General features: G+C 41.8%; 2 protein-coding genes across 2 annotated transcripts; one reads left to right on the top strand and one right to left on the bottom strand.

The window, feature by feature from the left end:
* Positions 1–1,539: 1,539 nt before the first annotated feature.
* LOC118393764 (carbonic anhydrase 7-like) lies at positions 1,540–15,321 on the bottom strand. Its single transcript, XM_035786812.2, has 7 exons — positions 15,109–15,321; positions 14,254–14,451; positions 8,910–9,028; positions 7,103–7,198; positions 6,199–6,261; positions 5,878–6,033; positions 1,540–3,610 (listed from the first exon to the last, which is right to left on the bottom strand). Exons 1-7 carry the CDS (start codon positions 15,143–15,145, stop codon positions 3,488–3,490), a joined length of 792 nt encoding a protein of 263 aa, XP_035642705.1. The 5' UTR covers positions 15,146–15,321; the 3' UTR covers positions 1,540–3,487.
* Positions 15,322–15,769: 448 nt separating this feature from the next.
* LOC118393763 (NEDD8-activating enzyme E1 regulatory subunit-like) lies at positions 15,770–22,834 on the top strand. Its single transcript, XM_052462091.1, is given in 20 exon segments — positions 15,770–15,929; positions 16,418–16,521; positions 16,638–16,698; positions 16,812–16,842; positions 16,936–17,007; positions 17,348–17,427; positions 18,629–18,738; positions 18,870–18,979; positions 19,110–19,172; positions 19,265–19,328; positions 19,469–19,560; positions 19,701–19,760; positions 19,867–20,000; positions 20,338–20,413; positions 20,610–20,658; positions 20,872–20,958; positions 21,071–21,163; positions 21,301–21,415; positions 21,628–21,677; positions 21,786–22,834. Coding segments are annotated over 20 exon segments (1,611 nt in total). The 5' UTR covers positions 15,770–15,879; the 3' UTR covers positions 21,896–22,834.
* The last annotated feature ends 844 nt before the right edge of the window (positions 22,835–23,678 follow it).

The following is a 23,678-nucleotide window of genomic DNA, read 5'->3' as shown; positions in this document are numbered from 1 at the left end:
CCACTGCAGATACATTTTTCGATCTTGTCTCGATCTTGTCTCATCGCTGCAACTCCCCAACGGGCTCGGGAGGTGAAGGTCGAGTCATGCGTTCTCCAAAACATGACCCGCCAAACCGTGCTTCTTAACAACCTCCCGCTTAACTCGGAAGCCACAAGCATCAATGTGTCAGAGAAACACTGTTCACCTGACGACCGAGGTCAGCCTGCATGCACCCGGCCCCCAGAAGGAGTCGCCGAAGCGCGATGAGCCAAGTAAAGCCCCCCCAGCCAAACCCTCCCCTAACCCGGACAACGCTGGGCCAATTGTGCGCCGCCCTATGGGACACCCGATCATGGCCGGTTGTGATACAGCCCAGGATCGAACCCGGGTCTGTAGTGACACCTCTAGCACTGCAGTACCGTAGACCGCTGCACCACTTGGGAGGCCTAAGATAGCCCGTTTCTGTCTGCAGTAATGTGGTGTTGTTATGGTGTGTTAAATTCCCTGTCCTGCCTTGAGCCTGGTGCAGCTGAAGCATTGGTCCATGGTTGTTGTGCAACGCTGGTTATGGAAATGAAGGTGGCAGAGTGACAGCCTGGCTCAAGGCAAACAGTAAGAGCCCTCTCAGTACGTTCATTAGCAGGTGTCTGGGAGAGATGAAATGAGCCTTGAGGTGATTACTAAATGGAGGGCCTGAGTGTTTTGAATATCCCTCATACAGCAGAATCAATCAGGAGTAAGCTCTTTGCCAGATGTCTCTACCACCCTGGGGCTATGCAAGAAATCACAACGGTGTGCGGTGCTCCTCATATCAGTGAACAAGCACGTCAATCACTGGCCTTTGTTCTCTCACCCCTGGGCTGAGGGGCGCACTGATTACATTTACATATCCTCACGGCTTCTGATTAGTGAGACAGAGTTTAAACGTTTAGAGTCTGGAGAAGCTTTTTCTTTGAACACGTTCACACACCCTCACCACAGTTCCAAAGTTTGGGGTCACTTAGAAATGTCCTTGTTATTGAAAGAAAACCAATATTTGGCCATTAAAATAACATCAAATTGATCAGAAATACAGTGTAGACATTGTTAATGTTGTAAATGACTTTGTAGCCGGACACAGCTGCTTTATGGAATATCTACAGAGGCCCATTATCAGCAATTCCCATAGGTGGGACTAAGCAGAGGAGTGTACCAGTTTGTCCATATGGGTAATGATTTCTGATAATGGGCGTCTGTACGTCTATGTAGATATACGTCTATGTAGATATATCTATGTAGATATATAAATATATATTTAAATAAATATATATATATATTTTATCAGCCGTGTTCAGCTACAATAATCATTTACAACATTAAGAATGTCTACACTGTATTTCTGATGAATTTGATGTTATTTTAAAAATAAAAATACATTTAAAAAATTGCTTTTCTTTCATAAACAAGGACATTTCTAAGTGACTCCAAACTTTTGAAGGGTAGTGTACATTTGTACCAGGATCAAGGTTCAATGCATACTGAAATTCCTCACACATCAATAGCTGTCAAGAAAATCAGTGACCATGTAAACTGTTGTGTTTACTGATTTCAGGGGACTGATTGAAATGTTTCTGATGAGTCAGGAAAGGACAGCAAAAACCATACATGTTGGGTTTAAAAGTAATCCACTGTAATGCATTTTGTACTTGCATGGGGCTCATTAGGAACCATTTCCAAACGCTTACTTCTCAGCTCTCTGTTAGACTACACAGTGGCAGCAGTGACTCATGTTTAGAGACTGCAGCAGTCACCATTGTGAGAACTAATTCTGGGACCCACACTTGACCTAGTCATAAACATACTTTTAAAAAGGTAATCTGTATACTCCACACAAGCCTTTTAATGACAACAAAACGTTTGATAGATTTCCTTTAATCTCATCTTTTGTTTCTGAAACAACAGTACTGAATCAATCTAATATTATTGAAGAACTACAATTTACAAAACAAACAAGTCAATTAAATTGTCACCAGTTCATGCAAAATGATTCACGTAGTAAATATTTAATAAGTAATGTTCCTGATATTGTATAATATCAATTGTTTGAAACAGATAACTCAAGTACCAGTTCCAAGCCTTAATTCCCATAGGTGAGACTAAGCAGAGGAGTGTCCCCCTACCAGTTTGTCCATATGGGTAAATGCCCACCTCTATCTATGGAACAGCATTATGTAAAACTACTAAAACACACAGAGGCCTGGCAGATTTCATTAGGAATTACATAGTGTACCGAGGAGCAATGTCTCTTACAACTGTCGCTACAGTGGGGATCTATTAATCATTATGACCTTCACTTACTGAGACCTTCCATTATCGTAAAAGAACTGGAGCGTCACCCTGCCTGCAACAACGTACCATACAGTAGTGTAGGAACCGACTGTAGGGAGGAGGCTGTTCTTTGGCACAGGAGAAATGAGCAACACACAAAGACATGGACATAAACCCATTACAGAAGTGTCTCATTTCCATACAGAACATACTGTGTGTGTACGCCCTCTCCTTCATTTCTCGAAAGTGGAACTGTTCTGACCCAACATGAACTCAATACTCTATTCAGCGCATGCTTGGCATCTTTAAAGCTGATGTACAGCTGAGAGTGCCCTAGTGCCATTCCATCAATCACTGGGCTGTCAGGGCACAGGGAAAGTACAGAGTAAACCCTTAATTTACAGTTGAGCAATTTAAATCCAATTCCACCTCCAGTTGCGAGTGTTGGGTTAAAGGATCTATGGCAACTACTGTAGGACGATGTGGATCCAGCCCATCTAAATGTGAATCAACATAGATTACCACCAAGAGGCCGTCAGGATTCAGACAACATGTTACAGAGCACTGGCATCATCTTCCATTGTTAGATAAGGTGTGGCTAAACCCTTGGGAAGAAGATATAGCACCTTGCATAGAAACAATAGCAGCCTAAACAACAGCAATCCACTGGGTGGACAGAAAATGGTGTGTGTACGTTTGTGCGCGTGCGTTTGGGGTGGAGGGGGACTGTTCATTGACTTAAAAACGCTTTTCACTACACCCATGAGGCCACGTTGACTTTTGTTTGAAAAAGGTACAATCAGATTTTAAAAAATAAATAAAATCCCTACAGAGTTACATACATTACACTGTTTTCTGTCAAGGCAATGTCTGGATGGCTATGTGAGCAATATCTTTCACATGTTACAGATCACTACTTTAAAATCACTATCTTTAAAAATAGAGAACTGTGCAGAGGGCACATAGTAGTCATTATGACTGTTTGAAACGTCGATATCTGCATCGGACATTCAATTAAAGTGCGGTTGAAAGTAATTGACCTGTAGAGGGAGATGTGATGTTTCATACCCCTTGTTCTATATTCATCATCAGTAGTAAAACTATTCAAGGTTGAGAAGAAAGTCTATTCAGACATCCACTCTGACATATAATAGACCATATGTTAGGCTATGCCACCAGGAGGTTATTTGCAGTCAAGTTAGTCAAAGGATGCTAGCACCTTCCGGCCTTTCAGGGGTTGAGGGGGTCGGAAGTTGTTCTCCATGCGTTTCCTGCCCTCTTCCTCCTCTCCGTTGAAGAGCAGCATCCTGAACTTTCCCATCTGTGGAGAGATGTTTGGAAACAGACAGAAACACCTTATAGTCCCTGGCTGCCGTGTCTGAGGGAGGAAAAACACAATAGCCTCTTAAGTAAGAAAGACTTTTCCCTGCTGAGTATCTCCAAAGAATTTCACAATTAAAAAAGGCCAAAACGTTTCCATCCATGACGTTAATCAGCTCCCAGGGATCAAAGGATTGTGCCCTGGAGACCTACACGAAGGGCAGCGAAGGAGCAGGGAGGGAGCAGGCTCCCAGGCTCAGCACAGTCAGCCAGGCCAGGAACAGAAGTATGCAGACAGCATGCCGATGGGCCAAAGGTGACATTAATTACATTTCCCAGTGCCATCGCAAAAAGGCTGAGAACACAAAACAGGGCCAGCTCAGGAGGAGTCCTGGAAGGCATGCAGTCACTTCCCTGGTAAACAGCCTGTTATAATGGCAGTGGTGTAAAGTACCAATGCAGAAATACTTTAAAGTACTACTAAAGTAGTTTTGGGGGGGTATCTGTACTTTACTATTTATATTTTTGACAACTTTTACTTCACTACATTCATAAAGGAAATCATGTATTTTTTACACAAGACATTTTCCTTGACACCCAAAAGTAACCGATGCTTAGCAGGACAGGAAAATAGTCAAATTCACACACACTTATCAACAGAACATCCCTGGTCATCCATACTGCCACGCATGCTTCGTTTGTAAATCATGTCTGAATGTTGGAGTGTGGAGTGTTTCCATAAATTTTAAAAACAAGAAAATGGTACCACCTGGTCTGCTTAATATAAGGATTTCTTTAGTATTTATACTTTTACTTTCGATACGCAATTATATTTTAAACCAAATACTTTTACACTTTTACTGAAGTAGTATTTTACTGGGTGACTGACTTTTACTTGAATAATTTTCAATTAAGGCATCTTTACTTTTACTCAAGTATGACAGTTGGGTACTTTTTCCACCCCTGTATAATGGAGCAGAGCTGGGCATGCACCCCGACGTCAAACAGTCCACTTCTCCACATCCATAACACAAGATCCCTAAAGCTGTGGCCTGCTTTCTTGATGATAAAAACAAACAAACAAGAAAAGACGAGATAATCTCTCAGAGTTAATAAATGGGTCTTCAATTAACCATTTAGCTATAAAAGACTGTAATTTGAATTAATTAGAACTACTAAGCGTAAAGTACATATTTTAAATGAATGAAATGGGTCTAATTGCCAATTCCACCACTAGAGTAGAGACTCATCTCTTTTTTCAAGCTAGATAAGCACATGCAAGGGATAATCTAGCCTACAGTAATTCAGAGAACATGCACTGCACAGCTACATAGTAAAGGATATCGATGTGTGCGTGACTGTTGAGAGCCCAGGGGTAATGCACACTGTTTGAATGGAGCTTAAGCTGTGACACCTGGATCCACAAAGAGGTCTTTCACATCTAGGGTTCCCACTTTGATTTCAGCTGGCCATTGCTGCAGCCCGACTGAGTCCACACACACACCTTTGCCTACTCCCCTGGCATCCTCCAATCAAAGCCCTCCGTCTGGAGAAGCCATAGTAACATCATAGACGGTTCAAGGACAAACCCAGCTCACTCACTAATGGTCATAAAGACTTCACATCGATAAGCAACTATATTGATGTTTAAATCATTAACCATTCACCATGAAAAGAGGAGAGAAATGAATTGGTCTATTGTCAAACAGAAATTGATAAGTAAAAGTATGCCAAGGTTCACTTTGATTGCTCACTTGCAACACTATGGCTACGTTTACACAGGCAGGCCAATTCTGATATTTTCTCACAAATTGGTCTTTTGAGCTATCAGATCTTTTCACACCAAATCTTTTCTAGAGCTGATCTGAAAATATGTGATTGGTCACATATGGGCTGCCTGTGTAAACGCAGCCATAGTGTTGCAAGTGTGCCATCAAAGTGAACCTTGACATAACTTATCAATTTCAGTGGTTCAGAAGAATAAATTCAGACACTCCCACACTTAAAATCAGTAAAAATCTCAGTGCATTTTTCTTTCTTGAACTTCTCTGGTGTTGATGGAGGAAGGGCAGATGAAGGGCAGAACACCCACCATCAGGGCAGACGCCTGTCATTCAAATGGCTCATCATTTACATCATGACAAACGCAGTGGTTCACTGTGGTTTCCCTAGGCAAAGACCCCACATTTCCATAAGCAGAGATATCTCCATATTGGTTAGGCCCAGGTAGCACTGATTCACCCCTACCCAGATGGTGAGGGCTCCCACCTGTTTCTCTGAGACTATGATTGGCTCCTTCAGAACGACCCAGGTGACACTCTCGTGAAGAGGGGGAGTGGTCAGGGAACCCGGGTATGTCCAGAAGTGGAGGCTGTTAGGTAGGAGGCACTTTGGATTGAAACCTTTGAAATCAGCAACGCTTCCCTGGGTGCAAATAGAACAAAGAATAGCATGACAAATATGGATTATGCTACACTTAAGATGAGTCTTTTATCAGAGTATCAACATTTTCAAGCATATCTTCCAAATGCCCTGTTGAATCATTCGAGTCACTCATCAGGTGATTCATTCTTTTGCATTATGACTTACCTTAAACTTCACCATGTATAAAGCATCTGTTATCTTGTGTAAACCTCTGTGTTCATCTCCGATCTGTAAATAAAACACATTCACTTTTTTTTTTTTGATCTCAACCTCCTAACAGTAGCCCAAACATATTGTCATATGAGAAAATACGATGCTTCCCATTAACACCATTAACATTCTAAATATATACCCAGTAGATTATACACACATTGCCACAATCATATACTGATATGTTTTTTTTTTGACCATCATGTACTGTATGCATACTCGGGGTGCACAAAACATTAAGAACACCTTCCTAATATTGAGTTGCACCCCCTTTTGCCTCCACTGCCATACCCCATTCAAAGGCACTTAAATATTGTCTTGCCCTTCCACAGTCAATCGCACACACACACAATCCATATCTCAATTGTATCAAGGCTTTGAAATCTTTAACCAGTCTCCTCTCCTTCATCTACACTGATTGAAGTGGATTTAACAAGTGACATCAATAAGGGATCATAGCTTTCACCTGGATTCACCTGGTCAGTCTCATGGAAAGGGCAGGTGTTCCTAATGTTTTCAGTGTCGACATCAATGTGTTATCAATAAGCTATATTTCATAAACACAAATTATATACTTATTATTTAAATACATTTTCGATACAAGTGCGCACCACATATTTCCCACATGGTCCTGGTATGATTGAACAATTTGCAACACAAACACGTGTGAAATGTTTGGTCCTCTCTGTTCAGACATAATATCATAACATGTTTTTACATTGTTCCTTCAGTGATTGCTGGTCTTCAGTCTAATCCCTGTTAAACAGCCCTGGTGAAGCAGAAAGAGATTCAATTCCAAAGCAATGTACTGGCTGACAGATGAACAGCTGCTGGCTGGTGCCAGGGGAGATCCTCTCACCTCTAAAAAGATGCCAAGGACAGCCAGGCCATCGGGGGCTGCCGCTGCCTCCCCAAATGTCTTGTACTTGTCTGCGTTCCAGTGCACCAGATGAAGCTGCATGAGGAAACAGGGAGGAGGGCCAGCAGGGTTAGGGACAAGCCTGAGACAAGCACCCAAATTCAAGGAAACACTGCTTCTTTGTCTCAGGTACTAAACAAACCAGTTACCTAGTATAGAGGTGAACCGAACCACAGAAAGGAAAACTACTTCTTGGCAAATATAGATGCAGATGTACAACACATTCAGAAAGGATTGAGACCCCTTGACTTAATCCACATTTTGTTATGTTACAGCATTACTCTAAAAAAATGTTTTTTAAATCCTCAATCTACACACAATACCCATAATGACAAAGCACATTTTTGCAAATGTATTAAAAATCTAAAAACAGAAATACCTTACTTATATAAGTATTCAGACCCTTTTCTAGGAGACTCGAAATTGAGCATCCTGTTTCCATTGATCATCCTTGAGATGTTTCTACAACTTGATTAGAGTCCACCTGTGGTAAATTCAATTGATTGGACATGATTTTAAAAGGCATACCTGTCTATAAGGTCCCACAGTTGACAGTGCATGTCAGAGCAAAAACCAAGCCATGAGGTCAAAGGAATTGCCCGTAGAGCTCTAAGACGAGGTACAGATCTGGGGAAGGGTACCAAAACATTTATGCAGCATTGAAGGTCCCCAAGAACAGTGGCCTTCATCATTCTTAAATGGTAGAAGTTTGGAACCACCAAGAGTCTTCCTAGAGCAGGTCAAACGGCCAAACTGACCAATCGGGGAAGAAGTGCCTTGGTCAGGGAGGTGACCAAGAACTCGATGGTTCAGTTTCTCTGTGGAGATGGGAGAACCTTCCAGAAGTACAACCATCTCTGCAGCACTCAATCAATCAGGCCTTTATGGTAGAGTAGCCAGATGGCAGCCACTCCTCAGTAAAAAGGCACATGACAGCCCGCTTGGAGTTTGCCAAAAAGGCACCTAAAGGACTCTGACCATGAGAAACAACTCTTTGGCCTAAATGCAAAGCGCCACGTCTGGAGGAAACCTGGCACCAATCCCTCCGGTGAAGCATGGTGGTGGCAGCATCATGCTGTGGGGATGTTTTTCAGCGGCAGGAACTGGGAGACTAGTCAGGATCGAGGGAAAGATGAACGGGGCAAAGTACAGAGAGATCCATGATGAAAACCTGCTCCAGAGTGCTCAGGACCTCAGACTGGGGTGAAGGTTCACCTGCCAACAGGACAATGGCCCTAAGCACACAACCAAGATAACGCAGGAGTGGCTTCAGGACAAGTGAATGTCCTTGAGTGGCCCAGCCAGAGCCCGGACTTGAACCTGATCGAACACCTCGAGAGACCTGAAAACCTGACAGAGCTTGAGAGGATCTGCAGAGAAGAATGGGAGAAACTCTCCAAATACTGGTGTGCCACGCTTGTAGTGTCATACCCAAGACGACTCAAGGCTGTAATCGCTGCCAAAGGTGCTTCAAAGTACTGAGTAAAGGGTCTGAATACTTATGTATTTAAACGTTTTTTAAAATAACATTTGCAAAAATGTTAAATTACTTTTTGCTATGTCATTATTAAGAAATTGTGTGTAGATTGATGAGGATTGTTAAAAGAAAAATCTATTTTAGAATAAGGCTGCAATGTAACAAAATGTGGAAAAAGTCAAGGGGTCTGAATACTTTCCGAATGCACTGTATGTCGGGGAAAATTGGGTTACCTAGGCTCCGTCTGTGTGGTTAGAGGGAAACACTCACCTCTGAAGCGTAGGTCTTCCCTCCGACGGTGTGCTCTGAGCCATGGCTGCCCTTCCCGCCCCAGTGGAAGTGGAACTGTTTCAGCCGGTAGGCGTTGTCAAGGGGGCCTGCCCTGATTACTGTCAGGGCAGAGGACAAGAGACATCAGTCAGCCACTGCCACGCCTCTATGCTCCTATGCCTTGTGTCTAGCATGGTACCACTGCAGAGCACAACACACTAGACAGGCAGGCAAGAACCACCACACACCAGGCCTGGAAGAGCACCTCAACACCTGCCACTGCTCATTAAATCACTCTCACTAAAGCTGACAGACAGCAGACACTCTGACAGACACATACGGCGCCTTGCCCCACAACCACACGGTTTACTACTCTTCCAAATAACTATCTACCTACAGTACTAGAGAGCATTTGGCTAAACAGGTACTGTATTAAAACAACTATGTCCTCATGAAGGCCTTACTTTACCTGACATAAGGCAAATGAGAGTACTTTCAGCCTGCGTCTTTATATGCCTAGGATTTGTCCCATCACTAACTGGAGTGGTGCTGGGGATAAGGTCCCTAGGAGAGACTGGGATGGGCTCTGTTAGTGACAGTGTGTCACTTTACTGAAGAGCTCCAGGGAGGCCAGGGCAGTAGGTGACAAATTCTGTCTGATACCACTGGAGCCAAGCACACACACAGTTTACCAATATACACACACAACGAGATCTTTATGATGGCAGATGAAGAGAATGCCAGAGAGCGGAGTGTCACAAGCTAGGTTTCCGTCCATCTAATTGGCAACAGATTTTTATGCTAATATTCTAAAATCATTTCCCCACCAAACACTTAGTGTTTGTGATGACGTAGTGCACATAAAAATTACTTTTCAAGTTAAATTCCCCATGTACCAAATAAAAAACAACAAGTTAAATGGGTTTCCATTGCATTTTCCATTCTCCTGGTGGTTTTGTCACAAAAGTTGTTGCATTATACAGCAAAATGTGCCCACTTTGGTCTGGGAATGTGTGCTCTAGCCAACAGCTCACAGACACAGTGCTACCCTGGCCCTCAAAAACCATCACGGTCACCTAATAATCCCCAGTTTACAATTGGCTCATTCATCCCCCTCCTCTCCCTTGTAACTATTCCCCAGGTCATTGCTGCAAATGAGAACGTGTTCTCAGTCAATTTACCTGGTAAAATAATGGATAAATAAATAAATAAAACCTACATGAGATTATTACGGATGAGAGCGAGATTATTTTTATTTGTCAAAGGGTAGCCAAACGTCGAATCATCATGTCACCAGAATAAGACCCCCAAAATTTATTGGAAATGAGCATCAAGCTTAGTGTTGCAAAGGCAACCAGCAAACTACCAGAATGTGTGTATCTTGCAAGGATTTTATGTAATCTATCACAAGACATCTAGTGGCCCTTTTGGTTGGGTACTTCAGATTTTTTGAGGTGTCTAATATTCGTTGGCCCTCGGTGTGGCCTTATCACATGTAAAATAGATGACATAATCTTATTTAATTTACAAATAAAAACATACAATGACAGCTGTTAAACATTATCCAAAATCTCTCAATTTAGTAAATACCATTGGTGTTTAATACAAGGGTTTCAGCATGAAATATCCGTTATATATAAACTCAGCAAAAAAAGAAACATCCTCTCACTGTCAACTGTGTTAATTTTCAGAAAACTTAACATGTGTAAATATTTGTATGAACATAAGATTCAACAGACAAACTGAAAAAGTTCAAAATCAAAAGTAACAGCCAGTAGCTGGTGTGGCCACCAGCTGCATTAAGTACTGAAGTGCATCTCCTCCTCATGGACTGCACCAGATTTGCCAGTTCTTGCTGTGAGATGTTACCCCACTCTTCCACCAAGGCACCTGCAAGTTCCCAAGATTTTTTTTTGGGGGGGGGGGGATGGCCCTAGCCCTCACCCTCCGCTCCAACAGGTCCCAGACATGCCCAATAGGACTGACATCCGGGCTCATCACTGGCCCTGGCAGAACACTAACATTCCTGTCTTGCAGGAAATCACGCACAGAACGAGCCATATGGCTGGTTGCATTGTCATGCTGGAGGGTCATGTCAGCATGAGCCTGCAGGAAGGGTACCACGAGGGAGGAGGATGTCTTCCCTGTAACGCGCAGAGTTGAGATTGCCTGCAATGACAACAAGCTGAGGCCGATGATGCTGTGACACACTGCTCCAGAACATGACGGACCATCCACCTCCAAATCGATCCCGCTCCAGAGTACAGGCCTTGGTGTAACGCTCATTCCTTCAATGATAAACGTGAATCCGACCATCACCCCTGGTGAGACAAAACCACGACTCGACGGTGGGTTTGTGCCCATAGGCGATGTGTTACCGGTGATGTCTGGTGAGGACCTGTCTTACAACAGGCCTTACAAGCCCTCAGTTCAGCCTCTCTCAACCTATTGCAGACAGTCTGATCACTGATGGAGGGATTGTGCGTTCCTGGTGTAACTCGGGCAGTTGTTGTTGCCATCCTGTACCTGTCCCGCAGGTGTGATGTTCAGATATACTGATCCTGTGCAGGTGTTGTTACACGTGGTCTGCCACTGCGAGGACGATCAGCCGTCCATCCTGCCTACCTGTAGCGCTGTCTTAGGCGGCTCACAATACGGACAATGCAATTTATTATCCTGGCCACATCTGCAGTCCTCATGCCTCCTTGCAGCATGCCTAAGGCACATTCACGCAGATGAGCAGGGACCCTGGGCATCTTTCTTTTGGTGTTTTATAGTAGAAAGGTCAGTAGAATGGACTCTTTAGTGTCCTAGGTTTTCATAACTGTGAACTTAATTGCCTTCCGTCTGTAAGCTGTTTGTGTCTTAACAACCGTTCCAAAGGTGCATGTTCAATAATTGTTTATGGTTCATTGAACAAGCATGGGAAACAGTGTTTAAACCCTTTACAATGAAGATCTGTGATTTGTACATTTGGATTTTTACGAATTATCTTTGAAAGACAGGGTCCTGAAAAAGGGACATTTCTTTTTTCCTGAGAGAGATATTTATAAATATATATATTTGTTTTTACACACTTATTTTGCTATGTCAGTGTGTATTTGTTGTCATACTGGTGGCAGTTATAAAAATGAAAGAAGTAAATTATTGGATGACTTCATAAAAAATAATGACATTAATGATTGTTTTAGCATTATTTAGGCTATTTTCTCTTGAACCTTATGGTCCATCTACTAGAAATGCATGGACAATATGGAGACCGATATATATACATTTTTAAAATATTCATGTAAAAGTTACCAAAAGTTACAATAGATTGGCCTATATTTTCTGTTATTTACCAAAATGACCTTCTTGCCCTTTGTCCTGTTGTCTGTGCCCAATAATGTTTGTACCATGTTGTGTTGCTATCATGTTGTTGTCATGTTGTGTTGTCATGTGTTGCTGCCATGCTGTTGTTGTCTCTATGTAGTGTGGTGGTGTCTCTCATCGTGATGTGTGTTTTGTCCTATATTTTTATTTTGTCTTTTAAAATTTCATCAGTAGCCTATTAAACTGCATGCTTTCCTGAGTTGTAGTGAGAGGACCACACAACATAATATCATTGCGTGACTCCAAGTTTGCTTCGATAGGATGGTTTCTAGATCAATATTTGCACAAAGATATTTCCGCCATTTCTCGCATAATACATTTGACCTACAAACAAAGCTCACACCATGTCAAATGGACAAATTGTTTGTTGACATTTATAAAATTGTTCCTTCATTTCTGTTTCCATCACAGCCCGTTCGGGACTTTTTGAATCATTCGTCAAATAATTCATCCGCATGAAATGGTTGGGTGGATAAGAATGGCACCTTGGTAATGTGTGCTTTAGAGCATGCTCATACGTTTCCTGAGTTAATGATACACTAGGCATGTACACACATGTACAAAAAGGTACACACACACACACACACACACACACACACACACACACACACACACACACACACACACACACACACACACACACACACACACACACAAGGGAAACAGGACAAAATGGGCATGCCTAGGTGATGGAACTTCTAATCAGCTCCTGATGGTGAAAGTATAGGGAAGCCTATCCATCATAAGACCATGTCATGCAGAGTGGAACTTGTTTGGTTTCTGTAAATTTGTTTTTCATAGTGATCTGCACCTTAGCCAAACAGCAGCACTTTTTTGAGACAGAAAACAAAATCAGTTGTGGCTTGTATTTTCCTTAAAAACAGAATAATAAGGGAAAAAAATACACAAGTAACAATAAGTTGGCTATATACACAGGGTACGAGGGTACCAAGTTGATGTGCAGGGGTACGAAATGACTGAGGTAGAACGCCTTTTTGTTCAGATCGAACACCTTTTTGTTGTACAGTAGGTGTTCAGTTACCACTTTTCAAAATACAAGCCCCAACTTATTTGGTTGTCATTCTATTCAGACTGTTGTTTCCTATTACCTTTTCATGCCACAGAAGCAAAGTGGCTCTCCCCATTTCTTATTTGTCTATGACTTTGTTAACTTCGACTGTCAGTTTAAAAACAGATGTGACACAACCATGAAGATTACCTGATGTGGTCAGATGTCTGCTCTGGCAGACAGACACTCCTACAGTTAAATACTGGCTTCACTATATCCACCAAAACACATCTCACTGAATCATACAGTCCAATAGGAGTGGCCTTAATGATATACAAATGTAGGTGGTCTATCCATCAACCACATTTTGATGGTGGCTGTGAAGGAGTATGCAAATCAAAAACATATTTTGAATGGATAATATTTAACATTTGAGGTTTCCTGGCAGTAAAAGTAAATGCTTTGTCATTTCGGGCATTAGGCTTCCACAATCTACTTCACTGCTCAGAATGGACAAAGGTGGAGAATCTAGTGTCACTGAACTTTAAATTGATCTGCATATGTAGGTAGGATTGATTGGCATAGGTAGGACTGCAGCCACTAAACACGTGTCACATGTGCATGCAAGGGTGGTGGTTATAGCATGATAGTACACAGTACCCGTAACATAATGGTGTCCCCTTACCAATACAGTGGTTGTGTTGGCTAATGTCAAAGTCATGAGTGATGATAAAGGTGCCCAGAAACAACCACCCACCAGAGTGATATACAGTGATAAATACCTCCTGGGCTGGGTGACTTTCACACTCAGTCAAAGTTGAAGGGTCGATGATCGAATCTGAAACAATACTGCATCTCAATATTGCTTGTATTTATGTCCGCATTTTCTCTGTGAGAGAGGATTTCCACTCAGGGATGATTATATGGTCTACAAAGGATCTCTTCATCCTCTGTTGCTGTTACCTGTTTTGTCGTCGGTGTCATCAAACTCTACGGTCACAGAGTGGCCGTTGTTGCAGATGTTGATTGAGTTGCAGTGGTCGTAGGAGATGAATATGGGAGGCAGGCTGGCATCGTATACAGTGTCCTCGGGAACTATGTCTATGGGAGACTGGCGATTGCCCTGGGCGATGGGGTAGTCTTTGTGCCATGCATCTGGACCTTAGAAACAAAGATGGTCAGAGCTGGACATGACATTATGTAAAGAAAGGAGATAAGATCCATTCATTCACCATTTTATAAAAACTGAAGAAAGACATGACATTCTCAATTTCACACCAGGACATAACATTTTAGGTTGCTGCATCAATCAACACACTGATCATAGGCCTCAATCCCTTGACAATACTGATAGACTCCTAGAACTCAAAGACTTGCTAAAAACCTGCTTGTTGAATAGATGGCTAAATAAAGTGGCATGCAGGTTAAGTAGAATTGGACTAATCTCGTATTAACAGTTACTGTTTCTCTCAACGTTAGCACTATTGTCTGAGAATGTCAATGCGAGATCCCCACCCAGAACGCAGCAAACCAGAATAAATACATAGATTTTTTTAAATTAGCCAATCAGTCACCTGTCGATTCTTAATAAAAGGTCCCATGCAGACATAGTTCAAAACATGGATTTGATTAGACTATTGCCAATAGAAACGTATTTAATCAAATATGCATTCAGTCTTGCAGAGACAAATACAGTCTTTCCCGAATGCCTGTCACTCGCAGCGCATGAGCGTCCCCAAACAAGGTCAACGCTGCGATACGGTGTGTTCTACAGTAGCTTACATAGTGATGCTCTCCCAGGTTGGTCGGTTTACTTACCATCCTGCTCTCCGTATCCCCAGTGATGCCCTGTCATTGCGAGGATTCCGCTTAGATTCACCTTATCTATATGCTGACTGACTCTCGACTCACAGCCCAGACGGTACGAAATGATGGGATAAATGGCGTGCCGAAAATGAAGTGCTGGTGTGTGAGCAGTGTTGATGAAGACTGGGAGTGGAGGTTGGAAAGGATGATCAGGTGGCGACGAATGGCAATCGTAATGATACTTTCTTGCCACGCCCCCTTTTCAATTACCTTGCTTGATTTCTGTTTATTGTACTTCAAAACATCTAAAGAAAGACCCCTCATTTATGATAAGTAGACCTATTACAGTAGCCAATTAAGATACACTTTCCTCTGAACTAACGAAATAACATGTATCACAACATGTTTTTAATGATAATCCATGGCACATATTTCAATGGGTATAGTGTTGTTTTGCTTTTCCAGCTTAAACCCATAACTAATATTTATGATTATATAACCAATATTTAAAAAGTCGCATCTAAAAGAACACGTCACATCTTACTATAATATGTCATTCAAAATTAAAATTCCTTGATTGATGATGCAACTGTGGCAGAATTAATGAATTACATTTTGCGCAAGTTTGAATCGATTGAACGTTCACTACTACTCCCTCTGGTGGTCAACTGGAGTTAAATCGAAAGTGCAGCTGTGAATTTACAACTGCGTTCAACCACTTGTCTCTCTATCGAATCATCGAATGGAGCTATCAAATTAACCGGTGGGGTTCTCCATCGGACCATGGCAGTTACTAAAGCTTCTAAAGACCAGAAATACGATAGACAATTGAGGTATGTAAAGCTAGAAATTCTGTGAAAAGTATACAGTTATTTGTTAAACCTAAATCGTTGCATGAGTTAGACATATCTCTACTGACAAACTGCAGCTAGTTAACGTAGTTATGCTAGCAAGCCCGTAACGTTAACTGACTTATTCTTGATAGTGTATTCTCTTGGCCTAACGTTAACTATGCCAACCAACCAGCATGCTTTAAAAGTATTATAGCTAGCTACTGTAGCTAGTCTTCATTGACATGCTAGTTAGCTGTCCTGTTACAGTCAGTGGTTAGCTGTCTGCTATAGCTTCTTGCCACCTAATTTACTTTCAACAACACCAGCCAGAATTGGTGTCGTTCATTGACTGAATCTCAAAAAGGTTCCTTGTTCTCGTCTATGTACCATACCAGATGAGATGTGATAATAGCTCAATAACAAGGCATTGAAGATGACAAGGAGATTGGCAACATGTCGTTGTTATGATGGCCTGTACTCCATTTCAGATTGTGGGGTGACCATGGCCAAGAAGAACTTGAAAATGCACACGTATGCCTGATCAATTCCACAGCATCTGGGACTGAAATACTCAAGAACCTTGTGCTTCCAGGTAAATATTTCAATATTTGATACTAGAAAAGACCGATGACCAGGAATGGGAAAACACTGCTCTAAGGGAATGCATGAGTAGGCTAGCCTACCTAAGCTAGTTGCTCTCTTCATCAGGCATTGGAGCGTTCACTATTGTCGATGGACACAAAGTCTCAGGGGAAGACGTCGGAAATAAGTAAGAATGTGATAGGCCCATTGTTTATCATCTCATTGAAGCGCTTTTGATCTTAATCTTAAAATGTTTTATACAATATACTGTCTTTATCTTTAACTTCCTTTTCTACTCAGCTTTTTTCTGAGCAACAACAGCATAGGAAGGGTAAACGATTATGCTATTCTACTCTATCAATATCTTAGCTCTACCTATATGCAGTATGTCATAACAAGTCTTTTGGGATGGTGTGTTTTCCAGAACCGAGCCCAGGCTGCCACAGAGCTGCTACAGGAGCTGAACACTGATGTATCTGGCAACTTTGTGGAGGAGGTTTGTGTTTTCAACTATGAGCAGTAGATCAGTTCTTCCTGAAGAGGGCTGTCACAGCTTTCCCTGCACAGATTTTGTCATTTGAAAAAAATATCCTAGAGTTGACTACACGATCCTCAGGGTATAGCGGTAGATCTGTGTTAATTCCGATCAAGGTGTAGATTTACTATGACGCTGCACTGGTTGAGTAGCAATTGATGGGTCTCATTGCCCACAAAGTGCACTTCTTTATCTGAATGTATTGATTGCTGAGTGTTATAAAACAAGCAGAGCACTTATAGTAGATCAGTCTTGTTTGTCAAACTCCTATTGTGATCTGGTATTTTATTTTCCATTATAGAGCCCTGAAAAGCTCTTGGACAACAACCCAGAGTTCTTCCACAGATTTACCCTGGTGATTGGTGTCCAGCTGCCAGAAAGGTGCTATTCATCCTCTTATTCTTACACATTTATTTATGGACATACACCACTGTTCAAAAGTTTTGGGGTCCTTATTCTTGAAAGAAAATACATGTTTCATCCATTAAAATTGATCAGAAATACAGTATAGATGTTGTAAATGACTATTGTAGCTGGAAACGGCAGATTTTTTAATGGAATATTTACATAGACGTACAGAGGCCCATCATCAGCAATCATCAGTCCTGTGTTCCAATGGTATGTTGTGTTAGCTAATCCAAGTTTATCATTTTAAAAGGCTAATTGATCATTAGAAAACCATTTTGCAATTATGTTAGCACAACTGAACTTTTGTCCTGATTTTTAAAGAAGCAATAAAACTGGCCATCTTTAGACTAGTTGAGTATCTGGAGCATCAGCATTTGTGGGTTCGATTACAGGCTCAAAATGGCCAGAAACGGAGACCTTTCTTCCGTAACTCGTCAGTCTATTCTTGTTCTGAGAAATGAAGGCTATTCCATGTGAGAAATGTCCAAGAAACTGAAGATCTCGTTCAACGCTGTGTACTACTCCCTTCACAAAACAGCGCAAACGGTCTCTAACCAGAATAGAAAGAAGAGTGCTAGGCCTCGTTGCGCAACTGAGCAAGAGGACAAGTACATTGGCGTGTCTAGTTTGAGAAACATGCCTCACAAGTCCTCAACTGGAAGCGTCATTAAATAGTACCCACAAAACACCAGTCTCAACGTCAACAGTGAAGAGGTGACTCCGGGATGCTGGCCTTCTAGGCAGAGTTCCTCTGTCCAGTCTCTGTGTTATTTTGCCCATCTTAATCTGTTCTTTTTATTGGCCAGTCTGAGATGACTTTTTCTTTGCAACTCTGCCTAGAAGGCCAGCATCCCGGAGTCGCCTCTTCACTGTTGACGTGGAGACTGGTGTTTTGCGGGTACTATTTAATGAATAGTACAATAGTAATTTACAACATTAACAATGTCTACACTGTATTTCTGATCAATTTGATATTATCTTAATGGACAAAAAATTTGATTTTCTTTAAATAACAAGGACATTTCTAAGTGACCCCAAACTTTTGAACGGTAGTGTATATTTCAAATGAAGTATTTTTATTTGGTATTTGTCATAGTCTTACAAAGTAACATCAAATATATATATTTTTAAACATTCTCTTGTCATGTAAATTATTTTGGTTTTATTTTCACAGTACGTGTTTGAGACTGGGGTCAGTGTTGTGGAATGCAAACATACCTTTCCTGGTGTGTAGAACGTATGGCCTCATCGGTTACATGAGGCTAGTAGTGAAGGAGCACACAGGTATGGTAAACTCTTGTGAGTCACGCATGTATTGCTGTATCTGTAGTAATGTTGACAAGCACTCAAGGTCAGTGTTCTCTTGCAGTAAATCGAAAACACTCAAACAAGCTGTTTGCAATCACTCCCTCTAGTGATTGAGTCTCATCCAGACAATGCCTTGGAGGACCTGAGGCTTGACCAACCTTTTGCAGAGCTCAAGAACCACATCCAGTCCTACGACTTGGAGGGAATGGGGAAGAAGGTGTGTCTGGGCATTTTTTATTTGATTTTTTTATTATTTGATTTTTTTAGGCCACTGTTGTGTTTTGTATTTTAGTTGTAATTTTGTCCTCACTGGTTCATGTATTTTCTTACGCTCTTGTGTTATGCAGGATCACAGTCATACACCATGGATCATCATTGTTGCCAAATACCTAGAAAAGTGGTTCAGTGAGGTAATACTTTTGTGACCAACAACCAAAGGCACATTCTACAGCAACCTATGATGTGCAAGAGAGCTGACAATTTAATACATTTTTTTTTCTAGCACAATTTTCAGTTCCCGAAGAACTACAAAGAGAAGGAGGCCTTCAAACAGCTTATACGGCAAGGTATTTCACTTCACATAGATTTTTCTTGTCTTCATTTGTATTTTTAAATTTTCACAGAATTTTAGTTGTCTACAGACACTAACTTATCCAGATTATCCACTCTATATGGTTTGTGTTCTCATGATACTTGGTTTCTTTAGGAATCCTGAAGAGTGAGAAGGGAACTCCTGAGGATGAGGAGAACTTTGAGGAGGCCATCAAGAACGTCAACACAGCCCTTAACCCCACCAAGGTGGCTCTTCTTATACCGCACCCCTTAACCCCCTCATTCCTTTCAGCCGTATTATGTTAATCCGTGCTGCTGGTTGCATGAGATCACTGGAAGTTGCTACTCTTGTCAACTTTGCTAACTCCACTCTCACCTCTCTGTAGATTTCAAGTGGCGTTGACGACATATTCAATGGAGAGCAATGCAATAACATTACATCACAGGTGACTCTAAACATGACTACTCAGGCCATGATTGAAGCATCCTGTGAATGATTCATTGGTAGGTTTAATGCATGACTGGTTGTTCTGTCTTTCTCTGCTATACAAGACTCCAGCCTTCTGGGTGATGACGCGAGCAGTGAGGGAGTTTGTGCACAACGACGGTGGCGGAAACCTACCTGTGCGTGGCTCCATTCCAGACATGATTGCGGACTCAGAGAAATTCATCACCCTCCAGAATATGTAGGTAGTGATCATTATATTATTAATGTATATGGCAAGCAGCCAGCTGCCGGTTTAATTAAAAAGTCAGTTGCTGTATGAGTTAATAGCGAGCACAGCTCAATGCTTGTAATGTGGGGCATATCAAGGAGAAGACAGTCATTGTATAATAAACCATAAACCAATGTCCATCGCTAAATGGTAGAATTGTATGTGCCAAACCATATGATGCTGCGATTTCCACTGTTGTTTACGATTTCCTGTGCCTTAACCTTATTTCCCGAACACAAGGTATGCTTTGTGCTGGCATGATCATCATAGTCCTGGCCTGGGTATTAATGCCCGCATATGTTTTCAGTTATAGAGAGAAGGCAATGCAAGATGCTTCTGTCGTGTCTAAGCATGTGGAGTCTCTCCTGCAGTCTGTTGGAAAGGTATGTGAAACTTTATTCTGTAGTGTCAGGGATATTTAATCTCATGCGATGTCAAAAACACATGGTAACTCTCCTGCAGTAGTACTTATGCAGCAGTAGGGCTGTGTAAGGATCAACATTTTATTACCTTTGTAAAAATGTTTGATTTCTGATATCTAGTTAATTGGATTGACTTCTGTCTTTTCTCTTGCTAAAGCCCTCGGAGAGCATATCTGAGCAGGACATCAAACATATTCTGTGAGTATGCTGACAAGTACACACACAACCATAATGTGAACAGGACACGTAATATGGCAGGAATGTAAATTGAATACTCTAACTCATTTAACAGTAACTCAAAGCGTCATGTCAGTCAGGTGTTGTTTGTCATACAGTAGTGTGGCTGCACTTTGATGAACCCATGATGAAAGGGAACACTGCAGTAGGTTGAGCCCTGTGCTGTGTGTTTCGGTCTGCAGGTAAGAACGCTGCATTCCTGAGGGTGGTACGCTGCAGGTCTCTGGCTGAAGAATACAGTGTGGAGACGGTCAATAAAGATGCGATCAGTAAGTTCAACACCGTACAGACGCCCACCTTGACTTGGCCTATTCTGTTTTTGAGTCCCTTTTGATTTTGTGTGTTGGTAGTGTGTACTAAGATTCTGCTCTCTCTCCTCAGCCTCCTGCATGGACAGTGCAGATGGGGAGATGGTGTTGTACCTAATGTTGCGCTCTGTGGACCGTTTCTATCAGCAGCATTCCCGCTACCCAGGTACGGCTAGGCTGGTGTAGTTCTGCCCCCAACACAACTGTGTCACTCAACCTGGCACACAGCGTAACTAAACTGTGTTCCGCAATGTTAAACTGCCCATCTCCAGATATGTGACATGTTCTTCCTCCTTTTTGAAGGTGTCTACAATTACCAAGTAGAAGAAGACATTAGCAAGTTGAAGCTGTGTGTGAACAGCCTTCTGCAGGAGTACAGCCTGAACGTCAATGTGAAAGATGACTACATCCACGAGTTGTATGTATTGTGCATTAGTGTCCAGTCAAATGTTCTCTGCAGAGAGAATGGTCATTTTACAGCCCACTTCAAAACCTCCCTACAGTTTTTGTGTTTATATTTGTAATTTCGCCAGAATATTTCCATTAACTGTAAAATGGGTATGAGGTTATCATCAAGGAGAGGAAAATGATTAAATAATCTACATGTCATTTCACTTTGCTCTTCGACAGCTGTCGCTATGGTGCTTCTGAGCCACACACAGTGGCATCCTTTTTGGGAGGTGAGTCTCGCATATGGTCTAGCATCCTCGTGCTATTTTTGTTATGGGATAAACATTTTGTTTTCTTGGAGTTGGTCTAAATGTACTGTTTTCAATGTGTTTCCTTAGGATCTGCTGCACAAGAGGCCATCAAAATCATCACTCGTCAGTTTGTTCCCTTCAACAATACACTCATCTACAATGCCATGTCCCAGACAACTGCCACGTTTCAGCTGTAGAAAAAGCTATTTTCCTCCTTAATGACATGCACTTAACCCCTCTGTAAATTATATGAATGGAATGTTGCAGCGCAGTAGCAGTGATAACTGAAAGTTTGTGTAGTTGGAACACTTTGTTCATACTGTATGTTTCCACCAATTATTTTTATGTTGTGGCTGAAAGAAAGAGGAAGTTCTGATGGACTGTTTCCGATTACTTTTCAATGTTTGTGTTCTGGCTGGTTTATTCTCACACATTAAGTGTTGTACCTATTAGTACCTATTAGTACATTTGAATCATTTACCTGCCAAATTCTAACCATTCAAGAAATGTCTCAGGGTTTGAATTATTTCCTCTGAAGATATCCTGTACTAAACAGATGAGGAAGTTTGCGGTAAATGCATGTGGTGTACCTGTACATTAGGTACCCAAGGAACTCTGATTGTGCACCAACATCTTGCGCCCTGATGGGCAACAGTCTGGACATGATACTTTACATGGCCAGCAGTAGGGGTCACATTGTCCTGTCCAAATCAAAATGAGCTGACTATCATGTGAGCTTTATGATGAACAAGCAAAATTGCCACCCTAATTTGCCCAAAGTTGACTGATTGGGCACAATTCCCAAGACATTGGCCTGATGGTGATAAACTCTGTGGGAAAAAAATGTGTTACCTTTTCCTGTTGACTGGTAGAATAACCCCAACATGACACAAGCGTCTCTATATGCAAAACAATTTTTTTTAAATCCTCTTCAGAGCTGTGTAATATGTTGTTTTGGTTCCTTCCCCAGTTCAGATTATAGAGCATTGGTGGAGTGGTGTTTGTCACAAAATGCAGTGTGTTTTCTGTGGTGAGCAGGCACTCTGCTGACTACACACTTGGAGCAGAAACTCATCATAAAGATTTCTTGGGAGTATGGCTGTTTCCTCCCCCCAATTAATAAAAAATGCTCTGTATTTTGTTGCCGCACAAATTCCTGCATAGTTCATTTCTATATATTTATATAATCCCATTCCGATTACATTCAGTAGAGGGTGATATTTCCCATGTCGGCGGGAAGAGCATGTTTACGGTAGGCACACTCACACGATCATTGTGTTGAGTGAATAATTCCTGAATTCTGACTATATAGCACCCACTGTACCAGACATCATTAGCTACAAAATGTTAATGAGAAGCCTGCCTGAACCAGTCATGTTGTTTAGTCACTATGTTCTTGTTCAATGTCCCAGTCTCTGGAAACATTGCTGCTGCTCGGTAATATTGAGAACAATTATGACCACTTCATTGCCTACATATGATCTGATTTGTGTTGCAGCCAGCCAGGGACCAATAACAAGAGAGTTGGTATACTGAAGGCCACTGTTACATAACTGTGGGCTGCTTTTGAATATGCGTTGGTTGGTTGCTTAGAGAGGGCACTGACATGTTCTTCATTTGTTGTGTTTTGCCTGCAGGATTTAACTGAGTGGAAATTTGCCCCTGGTAGATTTTTTTTCCTTGTAAGACCCCCGCCTCCTTCCTGAGGAGGACGGTGCAGATCACGGTGTTCGAGTGGCCTGCCAAAATGTACTTTGGCCATTTCCCAAACAGAAAGTTTAATATTCTAAGATTATTCTGTTTGGAGTGCCAGTTTTATTTAACCAGCCCTGAATCTAATCTACACACACAGTTGGGGTTGGACTGCATGCGCTCTAGGCAGGAAGCTCCTCTCTCGGCTAAGGATATTTATTTTACTGTTGCAATTTTATCACATCTCTTGATCTGAGTTGCTAATCATCTGGCCCTTAAGGCCATGTG

The sequence above is a fragment of the Oncorhynchus keta genome, chromosome 14, assembly GCF_023373465.1.
Source record: "Oncorhynchus keta strain PuntledgeMale-10-30-2019 chromosome 14, Oket_V2, whole genome shotgun sequence".
NCBI classification, from domain to species: Eukaryota; Metazoa; Chordata; class Actinopteri; order Salmoniformes; family Salmonidae; genus Oncorhynchus; species Oncorhynchus keta.
This window is presented reverse-complemented; position numbering and strand designations above follow the sequence as displayed.

Bases quoted from the DNA above. Each gene is read 5' to 3' on its own strand.
- LOC118393764 (XM_035786812.2), bottom strand. From the start codon at position 15,145: ATGACAGGGCATCACTGGGGATACGGAGAGCAGGATG. The intron at 6,262-7,102 runs GTGAGAGGATCT...TTTTATTTACAG, and splicing joins TCCTTGGCATCTTTTTAGAG to ATCGGAGATGAACACAGAGG. The intron at 6,034-6,198 runs GTAAGTCATAAT...ATTTGCACCCAG, and splicing joins TATACATGGTGAAGTTTAAG to GGAAGCGTTGCTGATTTCAA.